Source organism: Lichenostomus cassidix, chromosome 24, assembly GCF_008360975.1.
Source record: "Lichenostomus cassidix isolate B80296 chromosome 24, HeHo_3.0, whole genome shotgun sequence".
In the NCBI taxonomy this organism is placed as follows: Eukaryota; Metazoa; Chordata; class Aves; order Passeriformes; family Meliphagidae; genus Lichenostomus; species Lichenostomus cassidix.
The window spans coordinates 5,356,536-5,371,880 of record NC_139504.1 but is presented as its reverse complement, the minus strand read 5'-3'; the positions used below and the strand labels follow the sequence as shown (position 1 = coordinate 5,371,880).

Below are 15,345 nucleotides of genomic sequence, written 5' to 3'. Positions count from 1 at the left end.
CCTGCTTTCTGCACTTCCCCAGGTTATTCCCAGTGTCTGGAGGGTTTCAGCCTCACTCCCGGAGCACAGCCCGAGCTCCCAGTGCTGCTGCTTGCCTGTTTGCTCCACTCCTGCCCCGAATATTCCCTGAGCCCGTTGCCCTCCCAGATGCACGGCAGACAGCAGCAGGGAGGAGCCCCAGCCCTGGTGCCAGCAAGGAGGCAGCCAGACAGGCTGATAACTCCTGTCTGCTTGCCAAGAGGGAGGAAAAGCCCGAGTCATCCCATCTGCTGCAACCCTGGCAGCGTGGGCGGCAGCCAGGGAAACACCCCGACAGCATTTCCAACCAGCCCCCGAGGAGCAGAGCCGAGCTGGGAGAGCAGCAGCTGCTCCGACCCAGAGCCTGTGTTTGCTTTGGCACCTGAAATCCAGACTTTGGAGCTGGCAGCTGGCTGGGGTAGATCCTGGATTCCCCACCCTGGGGCTGCTGCTGCTCCAGCCATGGGGTGTTCTGGGCTGCTGCTGCTCCCCGGGGGGATTTTGGAGGCTGCTCTGAGCCCTGCCAGCTCCTCTCCAGATATTCTGGGCCCTTTGGAAGCTCAGGATCCTCTGGAACACACCTGAGTCTCCTGCAGAAATTCCTGTTTTCTGCCCTTCCTCCACTGGACTTCACACCCGTTTGGCTGGCTTTATTCCATGGGTTTATCCCTGGCTGAATTAACCTTTGTGCAGTCACCTGTAGGGATAAAAATATGGATTTTGCTGCTTCCCAGAGCTTTCTGGCTGTATCCTCTGCTCAAGGCAGGCTCCCACTTCCCCACAGAAGATCAACCTGTTCGAGAACCAACAAGGAACAAAGCTGAAAAACCCCAGAGCGTAGATCATGTATAAAAATTGTCATTTCCACCACCCCTTAGAAGGCTCTCTTTACTCCTGGGGAGGTTTTTGTCACAATCCCATCCTGCCTTTTCCTTCCTGAGCGGGATTCTCTCCGAGAGGACAGATCAGCTGTGGTTCCAGCCCTGTCCCAGTGACACCCACTGAGTCACCCCCACCGCCCAGAGCTTTTGCAAGGACAATTTATGTGAAACTGCCCTGGGCAAACAGCACCACGAAGGCAGCTGGGCTTGCAAAACCCTCTCCTGCCATCCCCATTCCTTTTCCCCATCCCACAGATTGCTGACAGACTCCCCGTGTTCCTTATGGTGCTTCCAGAAAAGGTGGGAAAGAGCAATTCCCATTTCCAAGGAGCAGCCTGAGGTCCCTTTGATGAACTCTCTCCCTCTCAGCCCTGGGCAGCAAAGGAGCTGCCATGGGAAGCTCCCAGAAGAGCAGAAAACAAGATAAAGACCACAAGGAAATAGGCTCTGCAGGGGAATTTGATTCTGTGAACTCAGCAGGTCAGAAAACCTCCATTTTTTACTGCCCACACATTAGCGACAAATTTACCTCCAACCAACGCAGCACCACTGAGCATTCCTCCAGCACATCCTCTTTCTCCCTGGCACCTTTCCCACTGCTCTCCTCTTTGTCCTGAACTCCCCCATTCCATTCCACTCCTCCTTTTTCTCTCACTCCTGTCCAACTTCTGCTTGAAACATCTCCCCCAGCAGCTCCTTCCCCAAGCTCAGCCCACGGGGTGAGGAGCTCTGGGGCACAGGAAGATGAGCACAGGGAGAGAAACCCAAACCTCCCCCGCAGGCAGCACGAGTGACTCAGCAGGGCCAGGCAGGAGGAGGAGGAGGAGGATGAATGGGATTGGCAAAACCCCAGTGAGGACACCAGAAACGCCAGGGAGGTTTATCCCCCACACCAGGGGAGGCTCAGGATGGATAACAGGGGGAAAAATGGAAAAAAGAGTGGTCAGGCATTGAAATAAGCTGCCCGGGGAGGTGGTGGGGTTGCTGGGAGTGGCACAGGGGATGTGGTTTGGGGTTTTTTCCGTCCTTGACCATCCTGGGGTTCTGTGCTCTGCAAGTGTGAGGCAGACAGGGAGAAGAGAGGCCACTCCTTCTCATTTTGGGGATCCAGCTGGCCTGGAAGAGCTGTGTTGCTCATTTAGGTTGCTGGGATCATCCCTGGGAGCTTCTGCAGTGATCTCCATTCCAGGGCAGCTGATTCAGGATCATCACCTCTAATCACTGGGTGTCTCACCCGCCGGGTTTCGCTCTGGCCTCAGCTCTCTCCTGTCCCAGGGAGGTGGAAGGTGAGCAGGAGGAATCCCAGCGATTCAGGGACAGGGAAGTGCTGTCCTTGCCCCCAGCACTGACCCCACAGTGCTGCCCTGACAGCTCAGGGAGCACTTTGTGAAATCAGCCTGGAAATCTGCTGCGAAATCAACTTCAAAATGAGCCTCAATGTCAGCTTTGATATCAACCTCAAAATCAACCTCAGAATCAGCTTCAAAATCAGCCTTGTAATCGACCTCAAAATCAACCTCAGAATCAGCCTCGAAATCAACTTCAAAACCAACTTCAAATTCAGCCCCAGGCCTGAGGGGAGAATGGGGAAATCCAGAAAGGAGAGGCAAGAGAAACTCGAGCTGTTTGCTTCATGAGATGTTATTTGAGGTGTTCAGCCAAAATTGCTTAAGGAATCACGGCATCAGGGGTTTGTCCTGATGTGTTCATTTGGAGGGAAAGAGAGCTAGGAGAGACCATCCTTCCACTTGGCCCTTCATGATGCAGCTTTTTCCAAGCAGGAGCAGAAGCCACATTGGAGCATTTGAACCAGGATGTTCCCTGTCTGGGTTTTTCACATTTTCTGGAGCTGTTTTGCCCTCTGGAAAAGCCTGGCCAGAGCTGGGAGCAGAACTGATGCTCCTCCACAGCTCCAGAGCAGTGCTCACCATCCCAAGGGATGCAGAAATGTGGAGAACTCCACGTCCAGCCCATGGATTCCTCAGGGATGTCCCCCTGGCCATCCCAACCCCTCATTTGGGGTCACCCCTCATTCTCTGCGAGGCTGGGCAGGTCAGGAGGAAGTGTCTCTGTCAGTGAAACCTCCCAGGGGGTGTGGGTGTGTGAGCTGGATGGGGAGGAGGAAATATTTGCATTTACCTCATCGAAGCATATAAAGCAGGCTGGGAGAGCACGGGGCTGTCTCTGCTCCAGGTGCAGGTGGGGGAAGAGGTGACATCCGAGGGGTGATGGCAGCTTGGCTCTTCCTGGCGCCTCTGCTCCTCCTCCTGGGGACAGCAGCTGGCCAAGAGGAGTGCCTTTTGCTCGGGAATGCCACCGAGGGGAATTTCTCTGTGGATACAGACCTGAAGATTTACCAGGCCAACCAAACCTACGTGGGTAAGGCAGCTCTGCTCCAGATCTGCTCCCAGCTCTGCTCTAGATCTGCTCCAGTTCTACTCCAGCTCTACTCCAGATCTGCTCCAGCTCTTCTCCCAGCTCTGCTCCCAGCTCTGCTCCCAGCTCTGCTCCAGCTCTGCTCCCAGCTCTGCTCCCAGCTCTGCTCCCAGCTCTGCCCCAGCTCTGCTCCAGCTCTGCTCCCAGCTCTGTCCCAACTCAGCTGCTTCCCTGACTCCTGTGCTGCCCTCAGATGTGTTTAAACTGGAGCTCTAACTTCATTTTCTCTGTTAATTCTTTTTATTTCAGGCAGGAGATGGTAAATGGCACTGCTGTTACCTCTTTGTTCCTATCTCATGTTCCTGTCTATGGCTCAATCCCAAATTCTCTTTTGTTCCTCAGAATGGTTTTTTTCTCCCTTCATCTTTCTGCCTAAATTTGCACAGGAGGACCTGAATGCTCTGGAAAACACAGAAGTTGTTTAGTGGTTTGGTTCCCTTCCCTCCCCTCAGACACTTTGCCCTTCTCAGTACTGTGGGGACGAAGGGGAAGAGCTCCCTGGGATGCTGACAAACATCCAGCATCCATCATGGGAAATGGCTTTTAATCCTACAAAAGCATGGGGTGACTGGCCAAACCTCAATGCTGAGAAAATAGGTGAGGAGAGACTTCCTGATCCCTTCCTGCAGGGCAGGAGGTGTAAATTGGCACAGATTCCTTCAGATCTCACCCGAGGAACATCCACAGCAGTTGGTTGGGTTTGTTTTTTGGTTTTTTGGGTTTTTTTCATTTGTTCACTGCTGTTATTTTATTTTTTGAGCACAGAATTGAGGTTTGATGGCGGTTCCCGCCTCCCCCCAGCTCCGGGAGGTTCTGGCAGGGTTGGTTTGGAGCAGAGCTGACCTGAGGGGGGCTGAGGACCGTGACAGAACATTCCCAGGAGCTCCTGGCTGCTGCCAACAGATCCTCTGTGCTCCCCTCCTCTTTCCTCCTCCTGCTTTGGGGGAAAGCTGGGAGACCCCAAACCGGACAGGGGAAGGCTGAGGGAAGGCTGAGGCACACCCAGCCGTGCCCAAAGGTTCCTTTCCCCATCCCCTGCCATTTGCATGGCATCCAGAGGGCTCTGGTTTCGCTGCCAGGTGTGGCAGGGGCTGAGCCTGGGGACTGAGGAGCTCAGGGAGCACATCAAGGGTGTTTGTCACCACGAGTGTCACCAGAGTTGTGAGCAAATCCTGCAAACCTTGGGGTCCTGCAGGGCAGTGAACTCACTTTGTCCAACCGGTTCTGTCCCCAGTGACCATCAGGGATGACAGGAACCACACTGGGAGCTCGGGGCAGTACCTGCTGCAGGCTCTGTCCCCCCAGAACAGCTCCGTGGGGCAGTGGGAGGACGCAGACAGCAGGAACTGCAGCTCCATCCACACAGCGCTGCTAAACATCACCCAGAACACCACCCGCTGGACATCCCCCGGCAGCAACCTGTCCTCTGTGCAAATCAGGTGAGGATTTGCTCCAGCTGAGCCTCCAGCTGGGACACAACCCAGATTTTCTCTGGGAAGCACTGAGGAAGCTGCCAAAGGCCACCCCATGGATGCTGTGGGGGTTTCAGGATGTTCCCGTTGGTAAAATTGCATTTTGGCTTAGTGGAGATGGCTAGATTGAGCTCTGCCGTTAGCTCTAACGGGGTGGGAAGTGTCTGTGCAGGGGAAGCAGAGCCCTGGGTCTGCTCAGCCTTACCTGCGGGAAGGAGGGACAGCAGAGCTCCTGCCGGGAATGGCTCTAATTACAGCCAGCAGATTGCTCCCTGTTAATTACCCTGGTGCAAGACAGCTCCATCCCAGGCAGAGGAGGGCAGGGGAGCAGCCAAAGTGTGATGGAGAAACTGTGTTTAGGTGCTAAAAATACCCAAAGAAAGCTCAGTTTGGCTGGAGGGCAACATAAGTGAGCTCAGGATGACTCCAAAATCCCTGTCCTTCACCTGCTTCTGACATCCCCTTTCAATCCCCACGGGAGCCACTCAGCTTCTCTCCTTTGAACTTTCCTCTCTCCCTCCTCCCACAGGGTTTATCTCAGCCTCCCTAATAAGACCACCGAGCTGACGATTTTCATGCTCACTGAAGGTAAATAATCTTCATTTCCAGCAGCTGGGGAAGGAAGCACACCCCAAGCAGGGGCTTCACTCGCGCTCTGGGTTTGGGGAGAGAAGGACTCAGGGTGCCTGGAGCTGAGGGATATCCCAAACCTCCAGCAGCCAGGCAAAGACAGAGGGTTTGCGAGTCATAATGCTCAATTTAAAACCTTTTCAAGCTTCCTTTTTGCCCGAAGGGCCATGAAACAGCCACAGAGCAGAGGCCAGGCTGTGCCAATGATGCATTTATTGCTGCAGCACTGGCACAGGAATGGTTGGGAGCTGTGGCTTTGCTATCAGGGTGTTTCTGGCACCCCCTTGGGGGGCTGGGGATGCTCCCCTGGTGTCAGGGATGTACCCAGGGGTTTGACCCCCATTTCTGCGATTTCAGAGTAAACCAGAACCAGCTGGAGCAGGATGCAATCAAATTTTGGATTTCTAACCCCATTCCCTTCCTTTCCAGGAGCAGAACCCACCAGGCTGCCCACTGCCAGCACCCCCAACTCGGTGCCCACGGTTCAGAGCAACTCCCTCTGCCTGGCTGCCCTGCAGCTTCCCCTGCTGCTCCTCACAGGAAAGCTGCTCTCCTAGGGCTCAGGGCAGGGAACCCACCTGGGCTGCCCTCCTGCTCAGCAAAGCTGCTCCCTGGTGTGTGTTAGCATGAAAACTGCACTTCCACAGGAAACTGGGAAGGGTTTTTGACCCCCGAGCTGACCCTGCTCCCCTCGAGATGAAATATTTCCCTGCAGAGATCCCTCTGTGGCAGCAGGTTGGGCAGGCAGAGCCCAGCTGGCCAGGGGAACTCATGAATGCAGGATTTCCTCATCCCCTGGGGTTCTGGGGAGCACAGAACGCCTGGAGAGGAAAAGTTCCTCTTCTCCTTGGGGCTCCAGAGCTGCTGAGAAGCTCCAGGAGGGGTGGCTGGTTGTTCCTGCTGGGAAATGCTGCTGAAAATCACCTTAAAACCCAGGGGAAAATCAATGTTTTCACCAAATCTGCACTGGGGAGAGAGCAGGAGCAGCTGGAGGTCCTGCAGGCTCCTCACCAGGCAATTCATGCTGTTATTTGGTCCAAAACCCCCTAAAATTTGTTATTTCATCCCATGATAAAGATTCTCTTTGTTTTCTCTCTGTTGTTTGGTTTTTTTCCTGTTTTTCTGGCGAGGCAAGGTGGGCATTTTGTGTTCCTTTTTTTTTATTTCCAACACCTGATTTTGCAAGATTGCGTGGATGTCTCGATTTTGTCGTCGTCGTTTGTATTTTTTATATGGGTAAAATGTTTATTTAGAAATTTCCCCGTTTGCGGAGAGTAATTTTGGTTTTTTTCTTAAACTGAAATAAAATAAATAAAGGAATAAAAGGAATAAAACCTGGTTTTGGCACCTCCCGTTATTTCCAGCCTTCATTGCAGTGTTGGGGATGCTGAAATGATGCTGAAATGATTCTGAAATGTTTGGCTTTGGTCCCACAGGTGAGCACAGAAAGGAACAAATAAAATAATATAATAATAATAATAATAATAATAAAAATAATAAAATAATAAAAAAGATAATAAAATAATAATTAAATAATTAAATAATTAAATAATTAAAATAAGTAAATAAAAATAATTAAAATAAAGAATTCCTCTGCAATCCTGGCTAGAGTGACCCTAAGGGGTTTTGGAGGGAAATATCAGTGAGACATCCCTGCCCCATTAATCCTCCTGATCTTCCTCCTCAGCCCAAACCACAGCAATATTTCACATATTTCCCATTTTCAGAGCCCTTCAAGTCCCCCCTGATTTCTGCAGAATTAATCCTAATTCCCAAGTGATTAAAGAGCCTGCGAATAAAGGAACCTGAAAATTTCACACAAAACACAACAAAAAAACTCTCCCTGACCATCTGTACTTCTCAGACATCAGAATTAAGAGGGATTTTTGTTTCCTTCCTCCAGAATCGTCTGAAATATTAACAATCTAACTGGGCAGTTGTGATTAAACACCTGCTAAGGCTGGTTTTGTTTTCAAGCTGAGCTTTCCCTCAACTCATGGTTGTTGTAATTGTACAAAGTCCATGCTTTGCCTCAAAGGAAAAGGATAATTCTCCCTCTCATGCTGTCAGTGCAAATTCCCCTTGTTGCATCCTCAACTCCACTTATTTCATCCTCAATTCCCCTTGTTGCATCCTCAATTCCCCTTATTTCATCCTCAATCCCACTTATTTCATCCTCAATCCCACCTATTTCATCCTCAATTCCCCTTATTTCATCCTCAATTCCCCTTATTTCATCCTCAATTCCCCTTATTTCATCCTCAATCCCACTCATTTCATCCTCAATTCCACTTATTTCATCCTCAATTCCCCTTATTTCATCCTCAATTCCACTTATTTCATCCTCAATCCCACTTCTTCCCCAGTTTCCTGCCAGGCTGTGGAGGGGTCAAGGCTAGAAAACACAATTTCACAGCTGAAATTTCGATCACCCCGGTGGCACTCGTGGAATTTTCCTGCAGAATTTGGGAGAAATACACTTTTTTAGGGCCCAGCCATTCAAAAATTGGCATCTGGTGAGCAGGCAGGGTGATTAGCAGAGATAGGGATGCTTTATCTGCTGCTATTCCAGTGCACAGCCCACAATAAAATCCTAATTAGTGCTGTAAATTATTACTCCATCCCAATCTCTTTGTTGATCCAACTATCTCCCAAGATTGCAGCCTGGGATAATAAATATGAAATTGCATTTAAATATCCCTGTGGCACCTGCTCTGTCCCCAACTACCCCGAGGTGGCTCCTGTTGCTCTGTCCCATCCACGAGCCTCAGGGAAAAATGGCATTTTCATCCATTTTTACACTATTTGGCAGCAAAAATGAACATTTCCTGTCTGTTTTCCCTGCTGAAAATTGATTTCACAAACATAACCAGGCAGGGAAGAGCTCTGAGGATCAACCAGATCAACTCTTCAGGCCACAGCGATGAAATCTGGAGTTAGCAGAGAGCTCTCACTGGAACTCCTGAGCTCTTAAAACATTGATTAATCATTAACACAGTGATTACAACTGGATAAAACCCCATTAAATTTCTTTTTTTCTCACCCTTCCACCGACTTCCTGCAATCCTGATGTTTTACTGGCTGTTGCACCATCCCACCTCGAAAAAATCCCAACAATTTTTTTGGGTTGGGGATGAATTCTCACGAAAACAATCTTGTGGCTGCCACGGGAGGAATTCTGGGTTCAATTTTCCGAATTTCCATCCCTCCAAACCCTCAGTGCTGCAGAGTGAGATGGAATTTTAGCCCTGGGTCTCTCATTGTTGCATTTCTGGTGGAAATATTGCTGGTTTCCCTCTCTCAGGTATCTCTTTGCAGGATTTTTATACCTGGAAATCTGAATTAGAAACATTTGGCCCAGAGGTGCCTTGCCTTGGGACAGAATTTTTTTAATCCTTTGCCACATTAATTGAATTCATCCTCACCCCACAACAGGTGGATTATTTATTAACTCCTTCATTGTTGGGGCTACAAAGGGCTGGAAAAATCCAGCCTGAGGAGTGGCAGCAGAGCCTGGGGCTCCTTTTGGGCTCTGACCTCACCCCAGACATGGGAAAAGATCAACCCCACTGCCAAAGCTGCACCTGCTGGGCTTTAAAAACAGAAAAAAAAAAAGATTTTTCCTCCTCCTGTGGCCACTGGGCTTTAAAAACAGAAAAAAAAAATATTTTTCCTCCTCCTGTGGCCACTGAAAAAAACAGTTTAAACACTGAAAAAAGAATAAGATTTTTCCTCTTCCAGCGAGGCAGAATGACAAAAAGCTCCCTAAATGAATAAAAAGCTGTTTGCCAGATTTCCTGGGCAGCTTCAAACTTTAGGTTGACAGAACCCAACGATGTGAAACTCAAGCAGCTCCTTCCACAGCCTCCCTGCTCCCTCAGCTCTGCCACAAAATCTGATTTTATTTACCATGTGAGCTGCGTTTTCCTCTCAGTCCCACTAAACACAACCCAGCACATTTCCTGCCATTCCCACCCTGGAATTATTCATTTCTGTGCACTCAGGCTGGAAGTTCTGCTCTGCTGGGAGCAGCTGTGACCTTTCCATGGCTGGCACTGTCACCTGAATAGCTCTCCCTTCAAAGCATTTCCTCACTCAGGAGCTCAGAGTTTAATGTTTAATTCTGGGAGTTCACTCTGTCCCTGTAAAACTCTCCCTGCTCAGCGGGGAATTTGGAGGTTTCTTCCTGCAGAGAAGGAAGATCCATTCCCTGCCCAGCTCCACATCCTCTGAGCAGGATGAGGGGCTGTAATTCCAATTTAATTCCAATTTAATTCCAATTTAATTCCAATTTCCAACCCTTTTCACCCAAACCACTCAGCCAACTGATTCATTCCCATCTCCCCAATTTCCATCAGAGAGACCAGGCTGATTGGCACAGATAAATCCCAATATTCAAACTGCTGTGGGGCTGTTGAACCTCAGCAGAAGGGGCAGCAATTCAGCTGGTTTTTCTGCCCAAGTGCCAATAAAAGCAGAGGGCAGAGCTGGGCAGATGTCACCCTTTGTTTGCTGGGCGTTTGCCAGCAGCTGAATTCCTGCCTGCAGAGACACCACATGATGTGGGTGAGCTGTTGTGACTCACTGTGAATCACCACAGCTTTGATTTGACATCATTTCAGCTGCAGCACAGCCACACCAGCGAGCCCCAGGGCTGCAGGAGGGGTCAGGAGAGCAGCAAAACCTCCCTGGACAGAGGCAACGCTGGGAAAAAATTATTATTTACATATCTGGGGAGAAAAACTGGGAGAAAAGGGGTAAATGTCGCTTTTTGAAGCTCACTGAGAAGTTTGAGTGAAGCTGAAGCAAGGCAGGGAGAGCACAGAACTGTCCTCAGGTGAAGAGGACATTTTCAGGCCCCATTTTCAATGCAAAAGCAGTTTGAAAGCAGTTTTCAAGCAGTTTGAAAGCCATCACAGGTAATTTTCTGGCAGTGTAAACCTCCCTGCCCAGCAGAGCTGGTAGCTGCAGAGGACATTTCACCCTCAGCCTGGAGCAGAGTGAACCAAGGTGAACATTGTTCATTAAACCTTTCCAAATGGGGCTGTTTGCTCCCATTGTCCAAATTCCCCGTTTCCTTGGAGAGTAAGCCAATTACTACCCTTTTTATAACTTTTTTTTTTTTAATTACACCCACTTATTTATTCTTGATGGTCATACCTATCCCAGCCTCACACACAGAGACAGAGCTGCTGGCCACAGGAAGAAAAGTGCTTGCAGCACAGGAAATAAACTGATAAAAAGCCAAAAAGAAAAAAAGAGAATGTAGTTCTCATCCTCGAAAATGTTCCTCTGCTTGATCGAGAAGCAAAAGACCACCAAAGCCCACATTATTAAATCTCATAAATGAATTCAGTGTTTAATTAGAGAAAAATCAAAACCTTCTGTGATTTTTGCCAGGCTCCTCTCTCAAAAGCTGCTTTATCTACCAGGGCACAACTCCACATTTCACATCAGCTGGGCAGCTCAGCTCTGCAAAACAGGAAGGTCTTGAGGCAAAGCAGCAAAACCAACCCAACGTGAGAACCCAAAGGGGCAAATTGCTGCAAAGCTCCTTGTGAAACATCTGCACCCCAGGGCTGGGTAACCCAGAGGTGATTCTGGAGCATTTCTGCTGCTGATTTCACTTCACCATGGTTTGCTCTCCCTTGTAGACGACAACATTCTGCTCTGTCTCGTGCACTTCCACCTTGTAGAGCATTCCCTGGGGCAGCAGCTGCTGCAGGTTGTCCCAGATGAAGACAGCAATGTTCTCCGTGGTGCTGGGGGAACAGGAACAGGAGCAGGGCTGACTGAAACGTCAGGAATTACAGCAGTTTTTGAGCTGCAGCCAGGATGGGCTGAGGGACACTGGAGGGGAGCTGGTGACACCTGAATACAGTGGGGTTGGTGGCATTGCCAGCCAATGTGGGTGGGATGGGAAGGTCCTGCCTGCCAGGCTGTGTCCAGGAAAGCCTGGTGGCTCCCAGGTGGCATTGAGGACTCCTCCAGTCCCTCCAGGAGCCCCCAGCACCCACCTGACCACCTCGGAGAAGTAGGGCACGTCCTTGTCCAGGTTTTTGTGGTCCAGTGGCTCCATGATGGCTTCCTGCAGAGAGAGGACAGTGACAGCCCTGTCCCTGGGTGGCCTGAGGTTCAGATAACCACACAGGGACAGGCAGCAGGGGGTGAAACAGGGGATAGAGCCCTAAATCCAGCTGTGAAATTCCCAGCTGGAGACGTGTAGAGCCTCACAGAACAGAGCTAAGCCATTTATGCTTTAATCATTCCTTAATTTCTTCTTTCTGTCCTGCTGTCACCACCTCACCACGTGCCCATGCTGGTGCCAGACAAACTGCTGAGCTCTGATCAATTCTCCCAGGGGGTTTGGAGTAAAACTGGGCTATTTTTACCTGCATGTACTCCTTCAGGTCTGTCAGGTTCATCACCATCCCTGAGACTGGGTCAATCTGCAGGGCAAGCAGAAGGGACATTGGTGGCACAGATCAGACAGGAATATCTGTGCTCAGCTCATCTGAGCCACGAGGAAAATATCCTTCTGCTGTCAGAGAGTTCCCAGGGCTCTCCTGGGATGTTCCCAAGGGCTCCATACAGCCTGGAAACAATTCCAGAGGTTCCCCTCTGTCCTGAGAGCTGACAGCAGGGAGGAACAGCTCACTGGAGGAACTTTCAAGCAAGAAATTCACGCAATTCTGCCACACTGAGGGACAGAAGATGCTCTTGCACTCACCTCTCCACGCACTGTGACTATGACTGAAAAAGAGAAAAAAACCTCAGGTCACTGTGCTGCCCATGAGCCCACAACCAAATCTGACCCACAACCCAAATCTGAACCAAAACCCAAATCTGACCCACAAGCCCTTCCCTGCTCACCCCCAGGGCTCCCAGCACTCAGCAGTGGGGCTGCTTTTATAAAATGAGGGGATACTCCATAAAAAACAACACAGAGTCACAAAAATCCTTCTCCAAAGCCTGATGGCCCTGGCAGATGGAGACAAGCCTGGCTCCCCTGACAAAGCAGCTCCTCAGCAGAGGTTTCAGGGTGCCAACAACCCAGGGAGCTGCTGCAGCAGCTGGAGAGATCCGATTCCATGTGCCCAGGGAGTAGAAACAGGAGAAGTTGTGGAAACAACATTCAAATAATGCTTACAGGCTGTTCAATTTGCATGCCTTTTGCTTGGAAAAACCTCCATTCAAATCACAATGACGCTGCAGGGTGGAAACAAGCAGATTTGATTCAAGAAGAGGCATGTGAAGATAAATATTTATTATCTGTTCAGCCAAATAGATGGCAAACCCATGCTATGGCTCAACCACCTGCTGCTGAAATTTCCTTCTAATTCTTAATAAAAACACAAACCCAGCTGCTGCAAGCTGTGTTAGGCTGCTGAGAATGAGTGGCCCAACCCTGGTGGGGATTCTTCCCACCCTGAGAGCAGCACCAGCCCTGAAAAAGGCTGGAATTCACCTTTGTAGTTGTGTCCATGGCCGTTTGGATTGTTGCACTTCCCAAACACCTTCAGGTTCTCCTCATCGCTCAGGGATTTGCTGTGGGAAAAGCAGACATGGCATGTCAGGATCCATTCCAGGTGTTCATGGCTTCACTTCCCTCTGCTTCCCAGCTCTCCCCTCTCCCAAATTTAACCCCCAGCTTGTCCTACTCAGGAGGCACAAGCAGAAACACAACAGGGTTTGGGCCATGAGAAGATGTTGTTGGCAACAGTGAGTCTTTTTTTTTTTGCTGTGGTTTTGTTTCTGTTTCACAGCACCTGCCTGCCACCACTGCTGGAGAGATGTTCAACATCTGGGCCCAAAATCCCTTGAGCCTGGAGCAAGCTGCACATTTGGGTTTATCATTAATTAACTTAGGGAGGCTCTCCGAGAAGTACAAAGGATCTCTGGATCTTCCCTCTGAAGCAGTCCCAGTGCTCTGAGTGTTTCAGGTCAAGGCACATTTTGGGAATATCGCAGCATCCCAGGAACACTGAGGTTGGAAAAGCACTGTGACATCATCGAGTCCAACCTGGGTTAAATTGTCCCCAGCCCAGAGCACTGAGTGCCACCTCCAGGCCTTCCCTGGACACCTCCAGGGCTGGCGACTCGCTGGGCAGCCCTGCCAGTGCCTGACCACCATTTCCACGGAGAAATTCCTCCTGATATCCAACCCGAGCCTCCCCGGGCACAGCCTGAGCTATTCCCCTTGTCCTGTCACTTGTACCCGAGAGAAGAGGCTGAGCCCAAAACCTCCTTCCAGGCAGTTTCAGGTCAAGGCTCTGTTTCGGAATACATCCGTTTCGGGGAGGAAACCAGCAGATCATGGCCATGCTTACAAAGCGAAAGCGCCATGCTCCGCGTTCGAGCGCGGAACTGCAGCTGGGATCTCCGGGAAGGGGCTGAGCCTGGGAGACATCGGGAACCGCAGCGAGGGACCGGAGCCTCGGGGCAGCTCACCTCACCTGCGCGGGGCTGCTCACCTGTACGGGGCTGCTCACCTGTACGGGGCTGCTCACCTGTGCAGGCGGTGGCAGGCGCTGAAGGTGACGGAGCGCGACAGCCGCGCCAGGCGGGCGGAGCGCGGCGACATCGCGGGGACGCGGCGGGGACGGAGCGGGGCGGATCCAGCCTGGCTTCATCCCGGCCCCGGGGCGGATCCATTCCGGCTTCATCCCGGCCCCGGGGCGGATCCATTCCGGCTTCATCCCGGCCCCGGGGCGGATCCATTCCGGCTTCATCCCGGCCCCGGGGCGGATCCAGCCTGCGGGATCCGCCCGCCGAGTCCCGGGGATGCTCCGGTCCCTCCGTATTTAGCACCGGGATGCTCCAATCCCCTCGTTTTCAGCCCCGGGATGCTCCAATCCCCCTGTATTCAACCTCGGCATTCTCCAATCCCCCTGTATTCAACCCCGGGATGCTCCAATCCCCCCGGAATTCTCCAATCCCCCCGGGATGCTCCAATCCCCCTGTGCCGCTGCTGGACACAGGGCTGGTTGTGTACACGAAGGAGCTCCACCCCGACAATGACATTAATGGAGTTCAAGCAGAGGAATCCCAAAAGTGTGGTGATTTTCAGAAAGGTTTAGGAGGACGGAGACGACCTGGATTTTTCAGCGCTGCAAGGATTTGAATGCACATTCCCTTAATTCCTGGGGACTCCTGGGGATAACAGAGTGGAGCTGTCAGTTTGGCAGAGTGGGAAAACGCCAAGGCTCGGGGCAGGATGTGTGAGAGAGGAGCAGGATCAGGAGGAGCTGTTGGGATGGTGGAGCACAGCCTGGGTGCACTGCCAGACTGCGTGCTGCTGAAGCAGAGCTTTAAAAACTGCAGTTTAGAGCCCTGCAGGGCAAAATTCTGATGTGCAGCCCTGCCTTGAGTCCCCTGGAATTCACACAAGGCTGCACACGAACCTCTGACACCTTTTCGCTTCCCACCTCATCGAGAAAAAAAGTTTAAAAAAGAGAATGAGCGATGCCCGAAGTGCATTAAACACTTCTCAGCATCATTTTGCTGCCGGTTCCTGGGCTGTGAGCTCGCCGGGGCTGCTCCGGCAGGGCAGGGTGTGACAAGTGACAAGTGACCCGGAGGCGGCGGCACAGGAGGCCGGAGGGCAGGGCTGGAGCAGCAGCAGCAACGGGAGCTGTTTGCCATCTAGTGGCTTTGGCCAGGGCCAAAGAGCCTCCTGTGCCTCTCCGGTGCTCAGTCCTTTTTCTCTGCCGTGTCCTTCCCTGAGACCTGTCAGGAAGGTGAGGAAAGGTCAGAGGAGGTGAAGCCCCGTGGGTGAAAGTGCTCATTTTTCTCTCTCGGAAATGACACAAAAAATTCTACAGGTTTCTCACAACGAGGAAACAGAACTCCTGGAAGCCTTCACTTTTCCCCCACCCACCTACAGCCCCGAGTCCAGCAGCTGGAGA

The 15,345-nt window shown here is 51.2% G+C and overlaps 2 protein-coding genes and 1 long non-coding RNA gene across 3 annotated transcripts; 1 reads left to right on the top strand and 2 right to left on the bottom strand.

Annotated features, from left to right (window-relative positions):
- Positions 1-3,072: 3,072 nt before the first annotated feature.
- LOC146427561 (uncharacterized) lies at positions 3,073-6,775 on the top strand. The gene is made up of 4 exons (XM_085081720.1): positions 3,073-3,278; positions 4,570-4,774; positions 5,337-5,395; positions 5,867-6,775. Exons 1-4 carry the CDS (start codon positions 3,128-3,130, stop codon positions 5,992-5,994), a joined length of 543 nt encoding a protein of 180 aa, XP_084937846.1. The 5' UTR covers positions 3,073-3,127; the 3' UTR covers positions 5,995-6,775.
- Positions 3,209-4,287, bottom strand: LOC146427562 (uncharacterized). The gene is made up of 2 exons (XR_014856374.1): positions 3,495-4,287; positions 3,209-3,424 (listed from the first exon to the last, which is right to left on the bottom strand). It is a non-coding gene; the product is annotated as an uncharacterized LOC146427562 (long non-coding RNA).
- A 4,002-nt stretch (positions 6,776-10,777) lies between the features above and the next one.
- On the bottom strand, positions 10,778-14,091 carry PTS (6-pyruvoyltetrahydropterin synthase). The gene is made up of 6 exons (XM_085081729.1): positions 13,948-14,091; positions 12,906-12,985; positions 12,168-12,190; positions 11,830-11,886; positions 11,455-11,525; positions 10,778-11,199 (listed from the first exon to the last, which is right to left on the bottom strand). The coding sequence occupies exons 1-6, from the start codon at positions 14,019-14,021 to the stop codon at positions 11,061-11,063; spliced, it is 444 nt and encodes a 147-aa protein (XP_084937855.1). The 5' UTR covers positions 14,022-14,091; the 3' UTR covers positions 10,778-11,060.
- Between the last annotated feature and the right edge of the window lie 1,254 nt (positions 14,092-15,345).